This window comes from Leucopleurus acutus (assembly GCF_964270905.1).
Source record: "Leucopleurus acutus genome assembly, chromosome: 1".
NCBI lineage: Eukaryota > Metazoa > Chordata > Mammalia > Artiodactyla > Delphinidae > Leucopleurus > Leucopleurus acutus.
The window spans coordinates 174441287-174468399 of NC_139142.1; the positions used below are offsets into that span (position 1 = coordinate 174441287).

At 41.8% G+C, this 27113-nt stretch overlaps 1 protein-coding gene across 2 annotated transcripts in view; it reads right to left on the reverse strand.

The window, feature by feature from the left end:
- LARP4B (La ribonucleoprotein 4B) overlaps positions 1-27113 on the reverse strand; it is an 87927-nt gene that overhangs the window by 20687 nt on the left and 40127 nt on the right. Inside the window, exons 1-5 of one of the 2 annotated variants that reach the window (XM_082854425.1) lie at positions 19746-21899; positions 15313-15451; positions 14925-15065; positions 2709-2787; positions 1337-1473 (exon numbers count right to left, since the gene is read on the reverse strand). In XM_082854425.1, the coding sequence (XP_082710551.1) occupies positions 1337-1473; positions 2709-2787; positions 14925-15065; positions 15313-15451; positions 19746-21317 (2068 nt within the window). In that variant the 5' untranslated portion in view covers positions 21318-21899. Of the gene's footprint in view, positions 1-1336; positions 1474-2708; positions 2788-14924; positions 15066-15312; positions 15452-19745; positions 21900-27113 lie in introns of those variants that run through there. The other variant, XM_082854426.1, reaches the window with a different exon arrangement.

The following is a 27113-nucleotide window of genomic DNA, read 5'->3' on the forward strand; positions in this document are numbered from 1 at the left end:
TAAGAAGGTAACCTTTTCATTCACTTTCATTCAAGTTGAGCTCTATGTAGAAAATCTGATACAATTTCCATAAAAAACTAGGATTGTGAGTTTCAAAAGGTTTAAGTATACAAGATTAATATTCAAAAATAAATTTTATTCCTACATACTAGCACCGAACACCTAGAAATTGAAATAAAAATATTTATGCCCAAATATGAAATACTTAGTTATAAATCTGGTAAGATATGAAATACCTGCACTATGAAAACTGCAAAACATTGCCAAGAAAAAAATTTTTAAGATTTTTCTAAACGAATGGAGAGATATCCTATGTTCATGAATTAGAAAACCCAATACTGTTAAAATGTCAATACTCCCCAAACTGATTTATAGATTTAATGTAATCCCAGTAAAAATACCAATAGGACCTTCTGAAAGAACAAAATGTCGATTCTAAAATTCACAAGGAAATGCCAAGCATTTGGAAGAGCCAAAACAAAGCTGGAGATTTTGCAACTACTCTAAGATGTACTATAAAAGCCAGTACCATCCAGACACTGCAGCAATGGCATCAAAACAGACAAAATAGATTGAGCACAGACATACGGCCCAGAGAGAAACCCACACATACAGGGATACATGATTCTCACGATGGCACAAAGGCAGTACAGTGGAGAAGTAGTGTTTTCAACAAACGGGCTGGAAGAGCAGCACATTCACATGCAAGGGGGTAGAGAGCTCATACCACATACAAAAATCAGCTGACAACAGATCACAGACCTAAAAATGTAAACCCTAAAACTAAAACTTCTAGGAGAAAATCCTTGTGACCCTGAATTAAGCAAAGATTTCTTAGGCACAATACCAAAAGCAAGATCCATAAAAGAAAAAAATTAACAAATTGGACTATATAAAAAAACTGAAAACTCTGCTTTTCAAAAGACATTAGAACAAAAAGAGAAGCCACAGACTGGGAGAATGTATTTGCAAATCACATCTCCAATAAGGACAAATACAGATATGTGCATCTCAAATTGCACACAAATACACACTCCTTAAATCTCACCTGTAATAAAACTAATTTAAAAAAAAGTGGTGGGGGTGGGGCATCTGCACAGACAGCTCAGAAAGACAGCACATGAAAAGACTGCCCAGTGTCATCAGGCACTAAAGAAACAGAAATTAAAACTACAATGAGATACCACCGCCCACCTGCTAGAAAACCTACAGTGGCCCATCTGTGACGCCAGGCCTGGGTACCTTAGCACGAATGGCTGTGAATCTAAGCATCACACTGGCAAGAAAAATGCTGTCAAGACCACGTACGATGCAGCCTGGGCTGCAGTCTACTTACATCTCAGCACTTCGACAATCAGGTCTATGTCGGTGCTGAGCTTCTTGATGTGGTCCAGGTTAGCTACCGTGGTGATTGGCACGTACTGATCACTGTCCATCTGCGATATAAGGTACATGTCACTAGCAAGGTTCTCCCTGGAGAAAGAAGACAATCTGTCTTAATTCACAACTTCTTTAAAAGGAACCTTCACAAGAGGCACGAGTGTGGTACGGTACTGCCCTGGAGTGAGAGCTGAGTTCAACCCCCACCCCGCCGCCGCAATTTGCCATCTCTCTGACTTTACGTCGATTTTGTCAAAGACATCTGGGGAGGCAGAGAGAGCAAAAGTAAAAGTGTACTGCACTTTATATGATCAAAATTAATGAGCAGGTAAATCTTTAAAAAAATGTATTTATAGCTCATCTTTGTTCTAAAAAGTGTTTTGAGTAGCTTTTTAAAAATAGAAACACAGGGCTTCCCTGGTGGCACAGTGGTTGAGAGTCCGCCTGCCGATGTAGGGTACACGGGTTCGTGCCCCGGTCCAGGAGGATCCCACCTGCCGCAGAGCGGCTGGGCCCGTGAGCCATGGCCGCTGAGCCTGCGCGTCCGGAGCCTGTGCTCCGCAACGGGAGAGGCCACAATAGTGAGAGGCCCGAGTACCGCAAAACAAAAAAAAATAACAAAAACAAACAAAAAAATAGAAACACAACTTCTTTTTTTTTACATTGATATTTATTCATTCATTCATTCATTCATTCATTCATTTATTGCGGTACGTGGGCCTCTCACTGTTGTGGCCTCTCCCGTTGCAGAGCACAGGCTCCGGACGCGCAAGCCCAGCGGCCATGGCTCACAGGCCCAGCCACTCTGCGGCATGTGGGATCTTCCCGGACCGGGGCACGAACCCGTGTTGCCTGCATCAGCAGGTGGACTCTGAACCACTGCGCCACCAGGGAAGCCCCGAAACACAACTTCTTAAAGTAAGGAAACACAGCTAAGAGAATGAAAAAGTAAGAAAAATGTGATAAGGCCAAGAAAGGCTGGTGCCCAGAGTGCTTGCAGTTCAGGCTGGAACACTTGTCAGAGGGGCTGTGACTCCAACTCTGGCCTCAACAGCCCTCTGCAGCAGAGGACGGAAAAGCAGTAAAGTGAGTGACCAACAGCACGACCCAGGACTAAAACCTGTGAGGCTGACCACCTATGGCTCCACCATCAGAGTCCAAGTCCGTGGGCAGGGGATGGGGGTAGGGGGGATCTCGACTTCCTACAGATGGACGTACAGACACAGATGTTAACAGATACTCCTTCTGCGTAAAGCATGACATCTGTACATAGTAGCAGTGCACAACACCTTAGATATCAGATACTAGAAAAACACTACCATCCTCACCTAGACAAGCAGAATTCCAATGTTTTTTTAAGTACTTCCCGGGGGTCTTCCTGGCTTTCTGGTTGAGATTCATTTCCTCCTACAGAGAAGCAATGGAAAAACGGCTTAAATTTACCAAGCACATGATTCAGTATAGCAATTCTAATGTTTTCAATATACATAGTAATTTATCTACATAATGTATAGAGAATATAAGAAAAATGATATTTTACAAGGCAATCAGAGGCAAAAAAACAAAACAAAAAAAACACTCTCCCCCAAACAAAAACACAGTTTCAAAAAATAACCTGAGGGCTTCCCTGGTGGTGCAGTGGTTAGGAATCCACCTGCCAATGCAGGGGACATGGGTTCGATCCCTGGTCCGGGAAGATCCCACATGCCGCGGAGCAACTAAGCCCATGCACCACAACTCTAGAGCCCGTGAGCCACAACTACTGAGACTGCGAGCCACAACTACTGAAGTCCAAGCACCTAGGGCCCGTGCTCCACAACAAGAGAAGCCACCACGATGAGAAGCCTGTGCACTGCAAGGAAGAGTAGCCCCCATGCGCCGCAACCAGAGAAAGCTCGCATGCAACAGCGAAGACCCAATGCAAAAAAACCCTGAGGAGTAAGATTTATTAGCAAAGTTTAGCAGGTGCTTTTTATTACAAAATAAGTATAAGCTTATTTAATGCTTTGTCTCAATTCAAAAAGGATTTTCAAGTAACCTAGAAGCACACGAGATACTAAACATATAATAAAATATACAGGAAATAATCAAAATAACTAAAAGTTTTTTTGCACACTACTATATAGATTTGCATGGCATAATAATACATGAAGAACTTTCTAACAAGAGACACTTGTATTTTAAAAGTCAAAGTTAAAGACCATCAAAAAAGCAAAGACAAAGTGGGAACACTGATGACAAATAAGGACAGAGAGCTTGTGTGTGTTTTATGTAAAGAGCTTTAACAAAATCCATCCCCCACCAGCAAAAAACAAAACAAAACAAACAAAAACCAATGGAGCAAATGAGACAAAATCAGAAACGGCCGTTGAAACCACAATCTCATTTCATTCCTTCATCCAGAAAGGCCTCTCCTGAGCACCATTTAAATTCACATTGAACAGATATGTCCTGTCTCTCCTTTAGCTATCTCCTGCATGCCGGGCACTGCTGTGGAACTGCTTACTCAGCCTCAATGAGGCAGTCTCTGCTCTTATTGGGAGGCAATCAATAGTCAAACAAGTCAACAGTAAACAGGTAGAATGTGACACAATGGAGAAAACCACAGGGCGCGGGCAGACCTAATTGTGCAGAAGGAAGAATCAGCAAGCTCGAAGACAGGTCACGTGAAATTAGCCAGTTACAGGAACAAAGAGAAAAAAGGATGCAGGACAAGGAAGAAAGCCTACATGACTTGTGACATACCACCAACTGTACTTCTATACACTAACAACAAACTACCCGAAAAAGAAATTAAGAAAACAATCCCATTCACCATTGAATCCAAAAGAATTAAATACCTAGGAATAAATCCAACCAAGGAGGAGAAAGATCTGTAAGCTGAAAACTTTAAGATATTGATGAAAGAAATTAAAGACAAATGAAAAGCTACCCCATGTTCCTGGATTAGAATAATTAATACTGTGAAAATCTCCATGTAAAAATTTCCAAAGCAATCTACAGATTCAATGCAATCAATTCCTATCAAAATTCCAATGGCATTTTTCACATAAATACATCAAACAATCCTAAAATTTGTATGGAAACACAAAGACACTGAATAGCAAAAGCAATCTTGAGAACGAAGAACAAAGGTGGAAGCATCATACTTCCTGATTTCAAACTACTTTAAAAAAAGCTATAGTAATCAAAAAAGTATGGTACTGGCATAAAAACAGACATATAGACCAATGGAACAGAATTGAGAGCCCAGAAATAAACCCGTATATTTATGATCAACTGATTTTCAACAATGCTGCCAAGGATACTTAAGGGGGAAAAGGACAGTCTCTTTAATAAAAAGTGTGGGGAAAGCTGATGGCCACATGCAAAAGAATTAAACGGAACCCTTATCTTACATCATATACAAAAACCAACTCAAAATGAATTAAAGACTTAAACGTAAGACCTGAAACCGTAAAACCACCGAAAAACATGTAGGAAAAAATGTCCTAAACATCGGTCTTGGCAACAATTTTTTTGGATATGACACTAAAAGCACAGGCAAGAAAATCAAAAATAAACAAGTGGGACACTACATTCTATTTAAAAGCTTTTGCACAGCCAAGGAAAGCATCAACAAAATGAAAAAGCAACCTACTGAACAGGAGAAAATATTTACAAATCATGTACCCGATAAAGGGTTAATATCCAAAACATAAGGAACTCACACAACTCAGTAGCAAAAAAAACTCTGATTAAAAAATGGGTAAAAGACCTAAATAGACATTTTTCCAAAGAAGACATACAGATGGCCAAGTGGCACGTGAGATGTTCAATATCTCTCATCACTAGGGATGTGCAAGTCAAAAACCACAATGAGTATCACCTCACACCTGTTAGAATTGTTATTATCAAAAACAGGTAACTAATAACAAGTGTTGGCAAGGATGTGAAGAAAAGGGACCCCCTTTGTATTATTGGTAGGAATGTAAATTGGTGCAGCCAATGGAACACTATGGAAAAGTGTGGAGGTTCCTCGTAAAATTAAAAATAGCACCCACTACCACATGATCCAGCAATCCCACTACTGGGCATATATACAAAGGAAAGGAAGTCAGGATCTCAAAGATATGTCTGCACCTCCATGTTCACTCGATTATTATTTACAATAGCCAAGACGTGGAAATAACCTACGTGTCTACTGATGAATGGGTAAAAAAAATGTGGTATACACACACATACATACACACACACACACAAATGGAATATTATTCCACAAGAAAGAAGGAAATCCTGCCATTTGCAACAACATGAATGAATCTGGAGAATATTATGCTAAGTGAAATAAGTCAGACAGAACCCAAAAAAACTACACAATGTCACTTATATATGGAATCTAAAAAAACTGAACACATGGAACCAGAGGGTAGAACCATGGCTGCCAGGGGCTGGAGGTGGGAAAATGGAAAGATGTTGATCCAAGGATACAAACTTTCAGTTATAAGATGAATAAGTTCTGGGGACCTAATGTACACCGTGGTGATTATAATTAATAATACTGTATTGTATACTTGAAATATGCTAAGAGAGTAGATCTTATGTTCTCAGCATACCAAAAAAAAAAAAAAGGTAAGTATGTGAAGTGGTGGATATCAAACCATCATGTTGCTGTATACCTTAAGTATAATTAATTTTTACGTGTCAATTACACCTAAATAAAGCTAGAAAAAACTGTAACCTACCCTACCATGCTTTGTCTTTTCCACTGTGTTTTATCACCCTTACATTATATAACATGAACTTATTTATTATGTGTATTATGAATAGTCTGTCTCTGCCCGATAAGATGTAAGCACAGTAGGGCAAAGGCTTTCATTGATCATATTCACTGATGTGTCCTAAGTAAATCTGGCATGTGGTGGGTTTTGAATGAGTTTTTTTTTTTTTTTTTTTTTTTTTTGCGGTACGCGGGCAGGCCCAGCGGCCATGGCCCACGGGCCCAGCCGCTCCGCGGCACATGGGATCCTCCCAGACCGGGGCACGAACCCGCATCCCCTGCATCGGCAGGCAGACTCCCAACCACTGCGCCACCAGGGAAGCCCGAATGAGTATTTTTTTATTTAAAAAAACAAAACAAAACAATAAGTGAAGCAAGTTTTCCAGATGTAGAGCATCGGCTCCTGAGCGATAAAGACACACAACGGTCGTGGGCCTGGGCTCAGGAAGTGGGAAGCAGATGGAAGCCAGCAGGCTCAATGAGTTCAGGGCGTGGAACAGAGTGCACTGGGAGGGCGCCCAGAGGCGCGGGGAACCCCCGGAGGCAGGTGCGTGTTCTATGCACATCACAGGTATGATGGACTCCCTGAGGCCAGCAAAGAACCACTTGAAAGGAAGAAGGGAGCTCACATATCCTGCTGCACAGTGCCTGCTCCACCAGCTGGCCTGGAAGACCTCACGCTCACAGAGCCCCAAACACACTGGCAAGAGGAGAGAAGGGTCTGGCCTCAGAAGTGGGAAATAATGAGCCCCAGACTGAGCACTGCTCCACTCATGCCTAACAAATCATAAAACAAGATATGAAAGGATCCATTTGTTTCCAAGTAACTTTGTGGCATCCTGGAACAAGAACCAAAATATCTATAGAAATATAAAAATATTAAGTACCTAACAAAGTCAAATCCAGTCCAACCAAAAATTACAGTGAGTGTAAAGAAACCTATCCCACACAGATGTTAACATTAACTGACAAAGACATTGTAATGGTTATCCTACCTGTACCCCACATGCTCCAAAGGTTAGGTAGAAACATGAAAAATATAAAAAAAGACCGAAATAGAATTTGTACAGATGAAAACTACAATGTCTGATATCAAAAATATAGTTTGTGAAATTAACAACTGATCAGATAGTATAGAAGACTAGTGAACTTGAAGATATGAGAAACTTTCCAAAATGAAACAGAGAAATAAGATTTTTTTTAAAAAGCACAGAGGATCACTTCGAGGGACTTAATATAGGTATAACTAGAGATCATGTAGGAGAAGAAATGGCAAGGTGGGGGAGGAGCATTTGAAGATATTACAGTCAAGATATTCCAAGTTTGATGAAAACATTTATAAATCACAGATCAAGAAGCTCAACAAACCCCAACCACAAGAAACAAGATTACCTTTAAGACTAAGATACATCATAATCAAAATACTCAAAACTACTATAATGAGAAAAATCTTAAAAGCAGCAAGAATTTTTTTTTTTTTTTTTTTTCCAGTACGCCTCTCACTGTTGTGGCCTCTCCCGTTGCGGAGCACAGGCTCCAGACGCGCAGGCTCAGCGGCCATGGCTCACGGGCCCAGCCGCTCCGCGGCATGTGGGATCTTCCTGGACCGGGGCATGAACCTGTGTCCCCTGCATTGGCAGGCGGACTCTCAACCACTGCACCACCAGGGAAGCCCTAAAAGCAGCAAGCTTTTAAACAGTGGAACAAAGTTAAGGATGATACAGTTATCAGAAATAATGCAGGTAAAAAGAGAGCACCACAGTATCTTTAAGGCCAAGAGAGGGAGATCAGGATTTACACATAGGAATAAAGAATATCAGAAATGCTAACTGCATGGCTAAGTATGGAAGCTTGCTTTCTTATAAAATACCATTTTCCAGTACAAGGAACCAAGGTTCCTTGGAGAAATGGCTGATTCTAGGACCAGAGCAGCCAGAATGAGAACAAAACAACAAACCCTTCGCTGATGGGATAGGTCAGATGGAGGAGCCAACTAGAAGAGCTTCCAATGGCCAAAGGTAGAGCATCGGAGCAATCAAACAAAGAAGTGATGATTTTTACACATGGATACAATAACACCCATGAGTCCACACTGATACAAGTCAATGGCTGAACAAATAAATAAATGAGAGAGAAGAGACAAATCCCTATGCATAAGAGTTCCAAGTTATTTATGGAGATTCTCTGCCCTCATGAAGGGGACATTCCTTAAGTGTAGGTTGGGTACAGTCAGTGACTTCCTTCCAAAGAGCACCACATGGAAAGAGGGAGGAAAAAAAGAGTAACTTCACAGTTGAGAAAGCTAATAACAAACCTACTTCAGCCAACTGGTCAAGGTCAACATCAACCGTAATAAATCATGCTGATAGTATATACCCTTAAAATGATGGGATGAAAACTGCTCTTGACCTCTGTGGTATTCCTTCCCTCAAATCCATCACGATGAGAAAAACATCAAATGAATCCCAGTACCATACAAAATAAATGACCAGTACTGCTCAAAACTATCAAGGTTATCAAAAACAAGTAAAATCTGAGAAACTGTTACAGCCAAGAGGAGCCTTAAGAACACATATCAACTAAATGTAACATGGTGTCCTGGGACAGAAAAAGGACATTAGGTAAAACGTACCAACACTGGTTCAGTAACTGTGGCAAATATATCTTACGAATGTAAGATGTTAACAGGAGAAAATGAATGCTGCGTCTATGGGAACTCTCTGTACTCAATCTTCTCAATTTTTCTGTAAGTCTAAAGCTATTCTAAAACAAATAGCAAGGTGAGAGACTCAAACCTAAACATATCAATTACCACAGTAAACATTTATGTTCTAAACATTTAAATTAAAGGTAGAGACCAGAGGATCTGACTTATGATCCAAATACTGGTTCTCTGATATGAATATAATCGACAAACCTCTACCCAGATTGACTAGGGGGAGGAGGGGAGAAAAGACATAAATTACCAATAACAGGAATGAGTGATGTGACATGACTACAGATTCTACAGATATTAGAAGTATAAACAGAGTATTATGAGCAATTCTATGCAATAACTGAAAATTTAGATGAAATGGACAAAGTACATAAGTAACCAAAGCTTTCTCAGGAAGAAATAAACCTGAGTAGCCCTATATAAAAAAACAAACTGTAGCTGACAACTTTCCCACAATCAATACTCTAGGCTCAGATGGCTTCATTCTTCATTTAAGGAAGAAATAAACTCTTCCCAAAAATTTAATAGGAGGGAAAACATCAAAAATACAGCTACAGAGCAATATTCCTCATGAACACAAGTGTACAAATTCTAAGCAAAATTATGGCCAGTCTAATCCAACAATATATCAGAAGTGTATTACATCCTGACCCAGTGAGGCTTACCCCAGGAATTTAAGGTTGGTTAAACATTAAAAAAAAAAAAAAAAAAAAAATCAATGTAATTCATCTTAACACACTAAAAAAGAAAAAAAATATTTGGTCATTGCCATAGATGAAGAAAAAAGTATCACAAACTCCTCTTCAACCATTTCTCTTTAAAACTCTCAGCAAATCCTAACAGAAGGGTACCTGTCAACCGATAAAGGTCATATACGCAGAACTACAACTAACATTATACATAATGGTGAAAGACAATGTTTTCCCCCCTAAGATAAGTCAGATGTTTGCTCTCACCACATCTGTTCACCTTTGTAAGGAAGGATCTAATCAGCACAACCAGGCAAGATAAAGGAATAAAAGGCACCAAATTGGATAGGAAATAAAACTGAATTTATTCATAGATAACACGATAGCCTATATAGAACATGCAACAGAATCTACAAAATAGTTTCTAAAACTAATAAGTGAGCTTAACAAGTTTTCAGGGTATGATATCAATTTATAAAAATTAATTATATTTCTATCTACTAGTAACAAACAGTTGCAGATTGAATTTTTAAAAATGACTTACAATAGCACCAAAAAATATGAGATACTTAAGGATAAACTGGACAAAAGATGTGAAAAGCCAGTAGGCTGAAAACTGAAAAATACAGTCAAGAGAGATTAAAGAAGATCTGAACAAGTGGAGACATACACCATGTCACAAACATCTAGCCAAGATGTCAATCTTCTCCAACTGATCTACAGAGTCAATGAAATCCCAATAAAAATCTCAGCATTCTACAGAAATTGACTGGCTCATTCTAATTTGCATGGAAATGAAAAGGACCTAGAATAGCCAAAATAACTCTGAAAAAGAAAAAATCTGGAAGGCTAATACTACCTGTTTTTAAGAATTATTTACAGTAAGCAAAACAGTGTGGTTTTGTTGTCCCAAGAGATGGATGGAGAAGAGACAGTCCAGAGACAAACCGACATACTCAGAGACAAATGATTCTGACAGAGGCACAAAGGCAGTGCAGTGGGGAAAGGAGAGTCTTTCTGACGAATGGTACTGGAACAGTGGCATATCTACATGTGAGAAAAAAAAAAAAAGAACTTTGCTTCACACCTCAGACCACATACAAAAATTAACTTAAAATTGGCCACAGACCTAAAAAATGTAAAATTTAAAACCATACAACTTATAGTAGAAAAGCTTTGCAACCTTGGATTAAATAAGGATTTCGCAGGAAAAACACCAAAAGCAAGATCCCTAATTGGACGATATAAAAGATTTTAAACTTTTGCTTTTCAAAAGATATTGTTAGGAGAACAAAAAGACAAGCCACAGACTGGAAGGATGTATTTGCAAGTTATATATCTGGTAAAGACTTGTGTCCAAAGAACTCTCAACTCAATAATAAATCAACCCAGTAAAAACATGGGCAAAAGACTTGAACAGACCCTTCACCAAAGAAAACATACACAGATGAAAAGATGTTTTGCACCGTTAGTCATTAGGAAAATACAAAGTAAAACCACAATAAGATTCCACTGCCTACCTTTTAGAATGGCTAACATTAAAAGATTGACCGTATCAAGTGCCGGTGAGGACGTGGAGCTGCTGGAGCTCTGATCCACTGCAGGTGGGAGTGCAAAGGGTGAAGATAAACCTATGCCTAATAGATGATGCATCTACTCCATTCCTATGTATTTACCCAAGAGAAATGAAAACATATGTACATACAAACCCTTGTTTATAAATGTCCATAGCAGCCTTATTTGTAAGAGCCTCAAACTGGAAACAATCCAAATATTCATCAGCAGGTGAACAGAAAAACAAACAGTGGTATATGATGAACTGGAATACTATTTGGTAATAAAAAGGAAAGGCCCATAAATGTTATTACATGAATGAATCTCAAAATTAGTAAGTAAAAAAAGCCTAAGAAAAAGCACATACTATAAAACTCCGTTTACATAAAATTCTAGAAAACCCCAAACTAATCTATAGTGACAGGAAGCAGATGAGCAGTTGGCAGGGGCAGGGAGCGGGCAGGAGGAAGGGCACAGGTAGCTTCGTTATCTTGACTGGGTCATGGTTTTTCATGTGTACACACACCTCATCAAATTCAGTAGAGAAATCAGTGAGGAAGGGAAGAGTCAGCAAGTCAATTCTAGAATGCACTGAATACTGTGCTTTAAACTAAGGAAAATAAAACTTATAGAAAGGTTAGGGTATTCCAAACATGTGATGTTTATGGTACATCAATTATGCTTCATTAATGCTCTATACCCCAGGTTGGTAGATGTGAAATAGCCATCCAGAAGCTGGGCTGCACGGGGCCACGCAGCCCCTCTAGTCCGAGACCGTGAATGGAAAATGAGACCATTTCACACTGCTGTAATTTTTTTCTTCAGCCACATCTGTCTATCTGCTCAGGAACAGACACAGAGTAGGTAGAGAATTGTATTTAAACAAGATGGAGGCATTTGCTAAGCAACTGTGAAGAAGTTAGATGCAAGGAAGTAACTGAAATGATGGTCTGTGTAATCCAGGCAGAGTGAGGAGGGAAGCGAGGGTCCAGGCAGGCATGTGACCACGAAGGTCAGTCAGTGCCAACCGAAGCAGAAACCGTGTGGATGAGGTCTTCGTGGGGCCCCTTCAAGGGGAAAATAAACAAATATTTAATGCCAAACACTTACACGGTGCTTATTACATACCTCTCATACATAACATCACAGCTGGTGGTGAGAAAGGGAGGGCAGGCTTTCTCAGTCATGTTACCTTCTCTAACCCAAGCGTGTCTCTAGACAGTCACACAGGGTCCTGAACATGCTCCACAGGCAGTTGCTCTGCTCAACTGCTGGCAGCCAGTTTCAGGGAGTTATTTCTTTCCACTCAAGCTTTCCCATCCAACTGGCAATAATGAGAGTGTAGCCTACCCCTAAGGTCTGTTGGGGTTTTAAAAATTGTTTGGTCTTTTAGATCAAGGCAGAAACAAAATCGGAGGTGAGCAATTGGTGTCCCATTACCTACAGCCATTTCTATGCTGGTCCACACCCTGGACCCCAAAAGAGAACTCCTCTCTTCCTCTTTTCCTTCTTCTGAAAAGCTTTAAATATCCCTTTTATAGAAAGCCAACTCCTTTTGGGTTTGACTCTCAATTTCAACATTAACGTTCCCTCTCTGTACTTTTATCGACGTTTTGCCCTACAGTCAGTTTTCCGCTTCTCCTATTTAAATCTGATTTGCCGTTCAGGAACTATTCAGGTCTTACATTCCCTGTGAGGCCTCTGGACCAGAACCTCTCACCTCTGCATCAACAGGAGAGTCAGTTTAAAGGAGAATCAAAGGAAGCAGTGAAAGGCACATTGTTTAGGGAAAGATTTAACAAGCTGAATTTTTAAAAGCACACAAACCTCTGAACAGGGCAAGGGTGGCCATTGTCGGTACATGTGTGCACAGAGGTATTGGACTAGAAATGGCCTGGGGCTCTGATGGCGTGTTGGGACCACCTAGTGTGCACCCCAGCTCGCTCCAGCCCCTCTGGCTCTGGCCCGCTCTCCACTAGGGTGGAGGAACCACTGTGGGGTCGGGGGGTCTGCACACATTTAGAGGGAATGGAACCAGCTCAAACCCAACCCTCAAGGCTTCTGTTCCAGCACCATGGGCCCCCCAACGCCCCCCCCAGCCATGATAGTTACCTGTTTTATCTAATTTCATAGAGACAGAGAAAGTTAAACAAAATGAGAAGACAGAGGAATATGTTTCAAATGAAAGAAAAGGAAAAAACCCTGTAAAAACCCCTAATGAAACAGATAAATAACTTATCAGATAAAAAATTCAAAGCATTAGTAATAAGAATGCTAACTGAACTAGGGAAAGGAACAGATGAACACAGTGAGAATTTTAACGAGAAACTAGGAAATATAAAAAAGAACCAGTCGGAACTGAAGAATACAATACCTGAAATGAGAAAGACAGTACAGGGAATGAAAGCAGACTAGGCGACACAGAAGAACACATAAGTGATCTAGAAGATAGAATAATGGAAATCACCCAATAAGAACAGCAAAGAGAAAAATAAATTTTTTAAAATGAGGATAGTTTGGGACTTCCTTGGTGGCACAGTGGTTAAGAATCCACCTGCCAATGCTGGGGACACGGGTTCGAGCCCTGGTCCAGGAAGATCCCACATGCTGCGGAGCAACTAAGCCTGTGCACCACAACGACTGAAGCCCGCATGCCTAGAGCTTGTGCTCTGCAACAAGAGAAGCCACCACAATGAGAAGCCCGAGCACCACAACAACGAGTAGCCCCCGCTCGCCGCAGCTAGAGAAAGCCCACGTGCACCAACAAAGACCCAACACAGCCAAAAAACTAAATAAGTAAAATGAAATGAGGATAGTTTAAGGGACCTCTGGGACAACATCAAGCATACTAACAATCACATTATAGGGGTTCCAGAAGGAGGAGAGAGAGAGAAGGGGTAGAAAATGTATCTGATGAAATTACGGCTGGAAACTTCCCAAAGCTGAAGAAGTAAACAGATATCCAGGTACAGGAAGCACAGAGGGTCCCAAACAAGATGAATCCAGGGACCCACACCACAACATATTATAATTAAAATGGTAAAGGTTACAGAGAGAATTCTAAAGACAACAAGAGAAAAACAAAGAGTCACATACAAGAGAACCCCCATAAGGCTATCAGCTGATTTTCCTGCTGAAACTCTGCAGGCCAGAAAGGAGTGACATGATATACTTAAAGTGCTGAAAGGGAAAAACCTGCAACCTAGAATACTCTATACAGCAAGATTATCCTCCTTCGGAATTGAAGAAGAGATTAAAGAACGTCTCAGACAAGCAAAAAACTAAAATAATTCAATACTTAAACGTACACTAAAAGAAATGTTGAAGGGTCTTCTCGAAGTGGAAAAGAACTAAGAATCTATTGGAAAGGGAAAATTCCACTAGGAAAGGCAGACATATAGCAAGGAATGAAGATTACTTAAATAAGTCAGTATGTAGATAAGGATACAAACTGTAAAAGCAACTATAACTACAATACACAGTTAAGGGAGAAACAAGAATATACAAAATGACATCAAAAACAAAATGGGGGGGAGGGGAGTAAAAAAAGAAGGATCTTTTAGAATGTGTTTGAACTTAAATGACTATCAGTCTAAAACAAGTAGATATAGTTATAGGTTAACATCTACGAGGAACCCCATGGTAACCACAAATCAAAAACCTACAATAGATACACAAAAGCTACAGAGAAAAGAACACAAGCATGACACTAAAGAAATCATCAAACCACAAGGGAAGAAACAAAAAAGAAATGAACAAAGAATTAAAAATGTAACATAAAGAAGCCCATACTCTATATGAAAATGAATTCATAAAACAGCTTTACCCGTCTCGCTATTTTCAGGCGGTGATTCATACTCTGAGTGGTCCAGACCCAAAGTGCTCATGGCTGTCTGGTCTGACTCCTGTAAATCTGACAGTGCAGCATTCTCATGACTTTTGTCACCATCACCATTGGTGTCCAATCCTGTAATTAAGAATTTCACCCCAAAAGGCAGGGTTAGAAGAACAGCCTTCTCTTAAAACAAAACAAAACAAAAGACTTATACCTGCAGTTACCTGACCTTTTTAACTTGACTGTGAGAAACCTCATTGCTCTTAAATACTGTCACTAACCATGACACAGATCTTAACAAACACTTTCCCAAAGATGAACTACAAGGAAACAAAGCCAAAGCCAAGAGGAAAGATGCCCCTCGCCCCCACCCACTCACCCTCCTGGCCGCGGCCGGGCGTCGCCTCCCAGGCTGCGCTCACACTGCCATCCGCTGCACTACTTGCTTCCAAGTGTAACACAGGAGTCCCCCATACTTTTGCATTAGGGTTTAGCTCTGAAACCTTGGCCGTTGGTACCTAAGAAAAAATGTGATATATTCATTTGTATCCAAATTTCAATCAAATGCAATTTTACTTACTAATTCAGAGTTAAAACACATCCATCTTAGAGAATTTATGGGAAAAAGGCTGAACCTATTTACACGTACGTTTAGGATGAAATCAAGTGAAAAAGTAATAAAAGTTGATGTACTCAGAACTCAACTCACCAGTAGATTTTAAGTTCTTACTAAGTAGAAGGTTCTCTAGAAACAGGAATGAAAAAGCCCCTGCCTTCATGGAGATATCTGATCAACCGTGTAACTGATAAATAACTGGTGATCCAATTATCATCTCTGTTCCAGATTTCCAACACAATTCACAGATTTAGAAATCTGAATATCAATGGATAAAATGTTAAAATAAAGCTCGAACACTCACAGAAGTAAAGGCTGCAGAAAATGAAAGTCTGTCGGAGAGGTGCCTGGTGCGGCCACTCTTTGTGCTCATTTCCAGTTACTCGGCCTCCTCGCTGTTCTGGACACACCGGGCCCTTCTGCTTGCCCGGCTCCATTTGACCAGAACACTCCCAGACGTCCGCACGGCTGGCTCACGCCTTCACACCCCTTGGGGATTGCTGAGGTCTTCCCTGGCACACCCTACTAAACCCACAACCACCCCTGGATTTTTCCTCTCCTGCTTACAAACCTTGAGTGGCTCCCAAAATCTAAAAGAAAGTTGACAGGGGACAGCTGCCCCCCAAACTAACTCCAGTTCTACTGCCATGATTCCTGAGCAAAACCTAGCCAAACGATCTGCCTTTTCCCAGGCACCATAAGCCTTAACACCTCTGTGCAGGGGCCAGAGCTTCCAAAGGGAGGGAGACAAGGTTCCAGGTCCCAGAAGCCCCCAGGTAGTGCCAGACAGGAGCTCCAAACTGGGAGCAGCCTCACTGCATGACCCCAGAGATGCCGTCTCCAAGGTCAGGGGCACCATGATGAGCCAAGAAGGAAAGAACATGTGGGTTAACAATCCTAAAAAATAAATTCACCCTAGCTGGGGCGATTAAAGTTTGTAGTGAAAGTTTTTCTGAAATTGAGCATAGAGACTGATGTGGATTAAAACTACAGAATATATTCTGTTCATACCTAGGAGGCATGGGCAATAAACGTCATGCCCACAAAACCAGGGACCTAAGTGAGGGCCTATCTGGAGTCCTTTTAAGTAAAGTACTGGATAGGGCAAAGAATAGGGTCCCCCTTCTCCTTCAAGAATATCATTCTCAAGAAGCACTTACTCTTCAAGCTCCCTTCTTAAATGACATCTAAACTTCCAGCTCATTTCTGGTCTCTGCTTCTGCACATCCACTCATCTCTCCAACAAATTCTGAAATTCTCACTAAGTGCCCGGTACAGCACGAGGCGATCAGAGTATCACGGGGAACAGGCAGAAACGACTGCTGCCTTGAGCACAGCAACGCAGAAGATGCTCCGCACCTCACAGACACCACTGCCTTTCTCAGCAGTTACACTTTTTCAATCTGTTCTTTTTTTTAACTCAAATCTTTATTTTCTTTCCTATTCTAATACTAGCGTAAATCACCTTTTCTGGTTAGACCCAGTCTCGTTCTACCACGCAACACACATCAAGTTTCCCACCCATGGAACATACTCCCCTGACCTCATGGACATGCTATACATTCTCTAAATTCCCAACACCAACCCACACTGGTCTTTTCCATTTTTAGCACCATCTTCAGTTGGCTACACTGCATCACCGACACACATTTTTTAGCTCACTAACACACACACACACACACACACACACACACACACACACACACACACACACGGTCCTGGGAGCACCCTGCCTGCAAGCAGCATCCCAGGGCCGCGTGCTCCTCCCCCTCTGCTCGCACCGCAAGGACATGTCCTGTCCTCTCTGCGGCCCGAGGGTTCCCGGACGTCCACCCTGGGCACACTTCACGGCTGACACCTGGCAGTCCTGAGCTCAGCATGGAGCTGCCTGAGAAACATGCAGAAGGAATGAATGTTTAATAACGTAATAACAGAAAATTCTACTTTCCACTATTTGACAACTTGTGCAGGTTTTATGCCACAGCTGAATGGAACCATATCTGTACACAATTTATTACTTCTAAGGCAGTAAATCAAGTATTAGGGATTCACCAGTTTTGAGCAGTTAACAAGTATTCAAGAGGTACTCTGAGGTGTGACATGGGATGCAAGAACAGAGACATGATTAAGGGGGAACAACATGACAGCTAGCACGAGGGCCTGCTGGGTGACAGGCGCACACCACACACATACCTGCGTTTAATCCTAACACCCTAGGAGGCAGTGGTCATCACACCCCATTCCACAAGGAAGAAAACCAAGGCAGAGAAAGGTTAAGTAACTTGCCAACAAAAATTATGGTAATTAGAAAACTGTATTCTAATATCAGGAAAAACAAAACATTTATCAAGAGTTCATTAACTTCATGTAACTCACATGAGAAACAACTTGTACTAAAAATATTTCTTTAAAAATGTAGCTACTCTCTTGCAGTCACAGGGACCTCCAACTGATTATCAACAACTCAAGTTTCATCTGCACAGCTTCCTAAGTCTTATTTTTCCACTGAAAAATCATGGCTAAGCAATGGTTATTAGAACCAGCAGTGAGCTGACCTTAAAGGCTACATGCTGAAGCCATCCTATACAAATGACCAATGTTACTCTTTGAAGAGTACAGTATCCCCAAATTCTTGACACTCCAAAGAAACTTTCTAAGCCTCTAAATGCTACGCTCCATTAACAAAAATAAATAACCTACCAACTCAGAAACTTACATTTTCTGGCCAGGAAACAGAATGGTCCCACTGACAAGTAACTGAGTAGGAACTAGAGTAACTAACACCAGAGGAAGGGAAAGGCACATGGAGAACATAAAATAGGTGAGATAATGGAGGAAAAGAAGCACTCGTTTTCTATTTTAAGTTAGCATGGACTATTCCTGGATTTGCCACTAAGTTTAGTAAGGCTTTACAGTCAGGACATCTGTAACTCTGGCTTTTTATTTGTAAAATGGAATAACAGTGGCTACTTAAGACTAGTTTAAAAAGATGTCTGTACAAGCACTTTGAGAACTGGAGTTCTGAACAAAGAGCACTCTCATTAAATGTAGTCTGTCAAATTAGAATACTGTTGGGCACATCTCACAATTGAAAAGCTAATTCAGAACAGTGCACACGTACCTCACCCACGTGTGTAAGAGCAAGACCCATGGCACTCTACTTGAGGTACAGGCACGGACTCTAGCAGCCAGGTGTCAACCACATCCACTGATGGAAATGATTAGGTAGTGTTTTGCCTCCATAACTACTTAAGGAACAAAACTGATTAACTTGAATGTAACTGTTTCTGGTAAAACTCCCAAATGTGGGCATGGAAAGGAAAGAAAGGAGGTTAATGGATAAATTATGGGATTTAATTTCTACTTGTTTATTTCCATATAATAGGCATAACACTGGAGCCACATCTATCTCCTTACTATTACCATTTTTCTTGCCTAATGCAACAAAAATCACTAAAAATAAACTACTGATTGAATGAATGAGATTTTGCTATTACAAGTATGCAGGTCCAAAGGACAGCTTTAAGAGCAAGACTAACTTCCTGTTTGTTGAATGTTTCACTTATTACAGAAATTCTAGGAAGATGCTCAAACTAGCTGCCCGTTGCAGGATAATTTGCGAAGGTTCTCCCAAACCAGTGGGGCCTGAGCACTGAGGTCCAAAAAGCTCTGCAGGTGCTTCTGACTAAAAGAAGACAGAACCAAGATTTTGGAGCCAGTTAAAAGCATCAAGTTCTACCTCCCTTAGATGGTTACCATACAAAAACAGTGGAAAGCACAGATTTTAATGCCTCTACATTCTGCAAGTGTAAACTTCTTAGAAGTGACTTTAAACACCCAATGGGCCAAAAGTTTGTTCCGCTCCAACAAGGGGCTGGTGGTGAGGACAGGACGGATGAAGACTGAGGGGAGCAGCCTCTGGGGGCACATGCATCTGATGACTAGCATGCAGTGGTTAGTGCTAACGAGAGTTGACACGTAGATTCTGGCTTAAATATACTAACCAGTGAACCAAATTCACGTTCTTCAGTTTGGAAATGGTTAAATTGATGTTATACTAACTTATAGCTTTACAATAACATTCAAACGACTGCCAATTGTTTAGAATAAATCTTTGTTAATCTGAGTTAAAAGCAATCAAAATGAAAGATTAACACATCACTGCACAATAATAAGAACTGGTACAGCATACTTACTAACTGTCCACCTCTCTCTTGCCATCCCCAAATAACACCATCTTCTGCCACTGGTAGCTGATAAGGGGGCTTTTCCATCCAAAACAAAGAGATCTCTAGGTCCTGTGGCTTACTGTGCAGGTCCTCACTAAATATCTGCTCTTCTAATGTGTCTTTCGCAGCTGTATTAGTCCACGGGCAGCCCACTTGATATCCACAACCGTCTGCCAGCCCTTCAGAAAACATCTGTCTTGCCAACTCTGCCATCGGGTAACAGGAAAGTTCATTCAAAAACTGGGAGTACAGTTCCTCTGGGAAGCTCTGCAAATCCCCCTTTGAGGGCTTTTCAGATATGAGTGGTAGAACAGTGTCCTTGCAACCTGGTACTGCTATTTCCTTGCTGTCACCTGGGATGACGGGAATCACCTGCGGACCATCGAGAGGAGCAGCTGAGTATCCGTCCACTTCGGCAGGGTCAACACCAGCCAAGCAGGAGCACCCCGCACGAGCGCCCCCTAACTCCATTCTTCCAAAGATCACCTTTGAACTTCCCACCAAACCCACTTCCCTATGTAACCCAGGTCCCTGCACAGTGCGCCTGGCACCCCTTTGTCTGAAACGGCGTGCATGTCTACTTGTCCCGCGCAGACCCACACAGCTGATGATGCCAGGACCACTGCCGCCTTCCTTCAGACAAAGCATCTCCTCCTCTTCTCCACCGAGCAGCTCTGGTTTTCCCACCCCCAATGCACGTCCACCGGAGGCATAAAAAACTTCTTCAGCTGACTCGGAGAAAACCTGCTTCAGTTGCGGGCTCCCACCATTGTCCACAGAGTTCATCTGCACTACTTCTGACTCCCGCGCACCTGGACTCGAACTCTGGTTTAAAGCTGGCACAAGGCTAAGATCTTCATATCTGTCGTCATTCACTCTACAAGTTTCATCATTTTTTTCTACTTGATTTGTTTCAAAGTCAGGGTTTTTTGCTACACTAGAACTAACACAAGCCAGCACATCCTGACTGTGCACCACCTTGCATTTTTGTGCATTTGTTTCCCAGTCAAAGGCTGTTTTAGGGTCTGACTGGACACTTCCTATGTCAATTTTACTGGTTTCTCTATGATTGGCTCTCAATGATTCTTGTTCAGCACTTTCTAGTCTGTGAGGGTGACTCCCTGAGCTCTTCACACACGTTTCATCCTCTGTTTCACATTCCTCTTCAGTGCAGGTGGAAATACATGCAGAGGAAATGAAGTCACTCTTGAGCCACCTGGAGCCATAGAGAGACTCGCCGTTTCGGGGCACTTCCTGTGAGTTTCGGAACACTCCCTCCACGTCTGCTGCCTGCACTGCACACGTTACATCACTGATCTGGGCCTTGCTGGCCCTAATGTCTGCACTCAGATGTACCTGACAGGCAGCTCTCCATTCAAAAGCCCTCGAACCACAACCCTCATCTTCAAAAATGCTAATTTCATCCTCATGTTGATAAGATGAACTATTTTGAGACTGCAAAGACAATTCTGCTTTGTTTGCAAGCTGGCTGCTTCCCACTTCCAAGCTGTAGTCACCCTGGTGCTGCTCCTCAAGCATCACTGGCCCCAGGAGGAACTCAGTGCCCGGATCATCACATCTGTTAGGGGCTGATTCTTGGATATTTGCATGAATAAGAAGACACTCATTTCCAAAGCTCAGTGAAGTGATACATCTTTCTGAACTTAAATTGATTCTATCTAGACTTATGGAAAGGAGACTGTCTGATCTGCTAACATCTAAACTGGAACAATCATTGTCTTTTAGTGGTTTTATAGAGTTATTTTCTCCTTCCTTTTCAGAGTTTAAACTCTGATGTACAGTAGCTGTTATAGCACCAGAATCACCGTTTCTTTCAATGTTTGAAGTGCCATTAATTAAATTAACATGTGAATCAGCCACCTGACCTCCCGGTCCTGAACTGCAGTGCTCTCTCCCTTCTGGAACAGTGCACACACACAGTAGCGAGTCAATGTCTGTGCTGATATTTAATGTGGGGAGTGTGCCAACATTACATAATACACTCCTTTCTGTGTAATCTTCAGGAAACCTGGTGGAAGTCTTTGCCTGCAGGTCACCGATGTTTACTTTACAGGGTGGGTCACCATCACTCAAAAGTTCAGAACTAGGTTCAGTTTTCTCGTTAAAAGCTTCCTTCCTTTCCCCTGGGAGTGGCCTGCCCTGCAGGGATGGCTCTGCCCACGGTGCCTCTGACTCCCCTGGCCCTTCGGCAGCATTGTCTGGTGGCCAGGCCCCTCCGCAGACCCCCTTGGAGGTGACAGCTGGACGACTCTCTGGAGCCGCAGCTGTTCCATGCACATGAGCACACAGCTCATCTCCAACGTCCGGGCCGTCAGGGTCAATAACACAAATACTGTAAAACCCGCTCTCTCGTGAATTCCTACATCGTTTGTGGTCACCACAAATAGGATCTCCACCCTCCCTCTCCCCACGATTCAAACCTGCAGAGTTAGCAGCGCTGCCAATCTGAACGGTTACCGCTACCTCTTTCTCTACTGCAGAGCTTTCCCAGGTGGTTGGGTGACAGCAGGGAGGGTGACTGCCAAGGCCCCGGTGGGAGGGCACCCAGGCACGTGAGTGGGGTCCCTCGCCCTCAGGGAGGCCCCCGCTCAGAGGGGCGCAGGCACCTTCACCACCCCACCCGACAGCAGAGACGTCGGGGTTCTTGTCAGCCTCACCCACACTTTCAGACCCAGTTAAGAACCCAGATGTGGGAGAGGAGACCGAGTTAAGTGGCTGCCCTGGCATTGTACCCTGTTTGTGCACCGGCCTCACAAAAACCCCGGCCCACACACCGGCCCTGCGTCCCACTCCATGAAGTTCCTCACCTCCAAAGGTACCGAATAATGAAGATAAAGTTTTACTTATCTTGTTCTCTGGTTCCTTCTCCTCCACAGATTTTTTTAACAGGCCAGTTTTTTCACTGTCATTGTCACTACTTAATTCTTTGCTGAAGCAACAACCCATGTTCGAAAGTTCAAAAGCTCACATAAAAATGCTTGTCGCTTTCTGAGCCTCCGCAAGTGCATCTCCCACTAACTTTCTATAGTTTCTGATGAGAAGCCGACACCTAGATCCCAAAAATAACCCTCGCACAGCAGTCACATGTCCCTGCCACTCAAGTCCAAAATCCTAATCACAACAGACCCTGTCCAACAGCCATTCTATTCCACACATTAAAACCCAAATGGCACACGGAATCCAAAGACTGAGAACACAGCAAAAAGATTTTCGTATTATTTTTCTTATTCTCATAAACTCAATAAAAAAAAACTAAAATTATTATCCCAGACAGAAGAAGGAATTTCAGACTTTTGCTTTTTCTACAGTGTTTCAGCATTCTCTGAATTATATTTCATGGAATGGTGGCAACCAAAGGAGTTAACATGTATATTCCCCAAAGGGAAACAAGTGTAAAAATTTGTTTTTTAAAATTCTTAGGTACTTATAGTTGAATCTAATTTTCTGCCTTAAAGAAATAAAGTCTGTGAGTGTTTGGGAATGATCGTGCTAGGCAAGAAACTGGAATGGTGTCTGTTAGAGATGCATGTTGAAATGTTTACGGCAAATGGCACGCTGTTAAATCACACCTGGCCTGAAAATAAATAAGTAAATACATACAGACATAACACTTTTTAAAACTGTGTGTGCAGAGGGGAGGAAAAAACAAAATAAAAGCAAAATGTGAGGGTGGGAACTGTTCAAGTCAGAATGGGCACACTGAGGTTCATTTTATTACTCTACTTCTGCAGATGTCTGAAAGTTCTAGTTAAGAAAACAGAAAGAGCAAGAGAAAAAGAGAAAGAAAGAAAATCTGCACCTGCCAATCCGATACAGGAATCCCCTCGAAAGCTCCCAAACGAAGCCCTTCTTCGAGCAGTAGGAGCACCGCCACCCTGCACCCTGTGGTCCAGGACCGCTGACACATACAATGGGTCCGAACCTTCTTCAACATCTGTAAGCTTTGTTCTCAGTATAAGAGATTCTTTTTCTTATTATGATTCAGATATGCTACTCTGAAAACAAAATAATTCTGTTAACTCCTCTGCAAGGAGATTTTTCTACTTTAATCTACAAGTTATGGCTGGTGTACTACTAACATTTTACAAAACGCTGATATCTTTTATTTTTTAAAATAAATTTATTTATTTTATTTATTTATTTTTGGCTATGTTGGGGTCTTCGTTGCTGTGTGTGGGCTTTCTCTAGTTGCGCCGAGCGGGGGCCACTCTTCATTGCGGTGTGCAGGTGGTGGCTTTTTTTATTGCGGAGCATGGGCTCTAGGTGCAGGGGCCTCAGCAGCTGTGGCTCATGGGCTCTTAAGAGCGCAAGCTCAGTAGTTGTGGCGCACGGGCTTAGTTGCTCCGTGGCACATGGGATCCTCCTGGACCAGGGCTCGAACTCGTGTCCCCTGCATTGGCAGGCAGATTCCCAACCACCGCGCCACCAGGGAAGTCCCAATGCTGATATCTTTGACGAAAAAAGTTTAGGAGTTCTACTTAAACATGAAGATAACAGGGACACTTCTAAATGTACATAAACTCAAGGACTGAAACCACAGCAGATGATGGTGATGATGATGATGATGATGATAATGGTAGCACTTATGTGCTATAAGAATCTAAGCACACAAATATTTTCATTTTGTCACACATTTATTTGAATTCACACTCCCAACAACCTGGGGTAGATGTATTAACCCCATTCTACCGATAAGGAGGTCTGTCTCTATCACTATAAATATCCCTATAAAAAAATGGATTCTTCACCCAGGAAGACACAAACCCTTCATATCTGTGACATGGAGTTAAATGGAGCAGGAGTTACAGGGGCAAATTCATAAGCTTATCTGCCTAGGTATATGCCGGTTAGCTTTTACCATGTGTGTAAGCTTTGGCAAATTATTTAGTCTCTTTTTCTGTCTTCTCACTTGTAAAATGAGTTGTCGTGATGCTAGTAAGTAAAATACTTAGAATCAAACCCCAACATCACTTCAAACCCTCATAATCTGACCCCAGCCCACCTCTATAATTGCCTCTCATTCTAAGATGCCATCCCCCTCAGCTCCTCTATTTCATCTAAAAAAAACCCAACTGGGAACTCCCTGGTGGTCCAATGGTTAGGACTCGGTGCTTTCACTGCTGAGGGCCTGGGTTCAATCCCTGGTTGGGGAACTAAGATATGTTAGTTTGGCAAGCCTCGCAGCACAGCCAAAAAATAAAATAAAATATAAATAAATAAATTAAAAAACCCCAACTGAATAACCCTGGCATATCCTATCTTTGCTCAAACTGTTTATCAGGTCTCCTCCCCCCAATTTCCAAATCGCACCATCCTTTATAAGGCCACCCCTCTCAATTTTGCAAAACGACTCTCTCCTATCCCCACACACTGCCCACTCTTGAAGCCCCTGGGAAAGCATCCTAATAGCAAGTCAGTGTCTGCACCATCGACTCAAAGTGGGGGAATCTACAGGCTCTCTAAAAGAATTAAAGGATGCAGGGCTTCCCTGGTGGCGCAGTGGTTGAGAGTCGGCCTGCCGATGCAGGGGACGCAGGTTCGTGCCCCGGTCCGGGAAGATCCCACATGCCGTGGAGCGGCTGGGCCCATGAGCCATGGCCGCTGAGCCTACGCGTCCGGAGCCTGTGTTCCGCAACGGGAGAGGCCACAGCAGTGAGAGGCCCGCATACCGCAAAAAAAAAAAAAAAAAAAAAAAGATGCAAACACAAAATTTTAAAGATATGTCCATGTTTGCATGTAGGTTTAAGAGTGCAGTGGTGCTATGTGACAACACCTAAATTAACCTAATTTACTGAGAAAAGAACTGGATCTAAAATGTCATAAATTCATTCAAGCCCAGTGAAGGCCAGGTGACACCAAGGTGCACCACAGAAACGAATCAACAAAAGCAGTAAGAAGTTATTCACTCGAAATTCTGCAGTTTAGGTTGTGGTAAACTCAAAGAAATTCTGGGTAAACTAGTACCACAAGTACTTGGTGAAAGAGCTTTTAGTTTCAGCAAAACATCACCTGCCAGACTAAATGAATGTCATTAATTTGCATTTTATAGGTTTGAACAATCAAGTTTTATATTTGTATAAGAATTCTTATTACATGCAATAAGAATTTATCAGTAGTTCTATGTTATTAAAAAGACAATTTAAATCAATGACAACCTGGAAAAAGTTCTCACATAAAAGGTTATGAGAAAATGTGGGGAAGGGGAGTAAGAAAATGCAGATCTTTTAGAATGTGTTTGAGCTTATATAACGACCAGTCTAAAGCAAGTAGATACAGTTATGCGTTAACATACTTGAAAACCAGGGTAACCACAAATCAGAAACATAAAACAGATTCACAAAAACCAAAAAGAAAGGAACTCGAGCATAATACAAAAGAAAACCAACAAACCACAAAAGGAAAAAGAAGAAATACAAAATTAACTGGAAAACAAGATTTAAAGTGGCAATAAATACATACTAATCAATGATTACTTTAAATGTCAATGGACTAAATGTTCCAATCAAAAGACAGAGTGGCAGGGCTTCCCTGGTGGCACAGTGGTTGAGAGTCCGCCTGCCGATGCAGGGGACGCGGGTTTGTGCCCCAGTCCGGGAAGATCCCACGTGCCGCGGAGTGGCTGGGCCCATGAGCCATGGCCGCTGAGCCTGCGCGTCTGGAGCCTGTGCTCTGCAACAGGAGAGGCCACAACAGTGAGAGGCCCGCGTACCACAAAAAAAATAAATAAAGACAGAGTGGCAGATTGAATAATAAAATAAGGACCTACAATATGCTGCCTACAGATCACTTTAGGGCAAAAGTCACATATGGACTGGAAGTGAGGAGACAGAAAAAGTCATTTCATGCAAATGGAAATGACAAGAAAGTGGGGGTAGCAATACTCATATCACACAAAATACACTTTAAAACAAAAGCCATAAAGAAGGACAAAGCCGGACACTATGTAATGATAAAACCATCAACAGAAGGAGTGGATATATGCACCAAACATAGGAGCACCTAAATACATAAAACAAATACAACAGACATAAAGGGAAAATTTGATGGGAATATAATAAAAGTAGACTTTAACACTCCACTGACATCAATGGATAGATCTTCTAGATAGAAGATAAATAAGGCAATGAAGATTCTGAATGACACATCAGAATAGTTAGATTTAGTTGATATTTCCAGGACACTGCATCCAAAAAAACCCCAGAATACACATTCTTTTTAAGTATGCATAGAACATTCTCTAGGGTACAAAACAAACCTCAACAAATTTAACAGTATAAAAATTACTTCAAGCATCTTTGCTGATCACAACGGCAT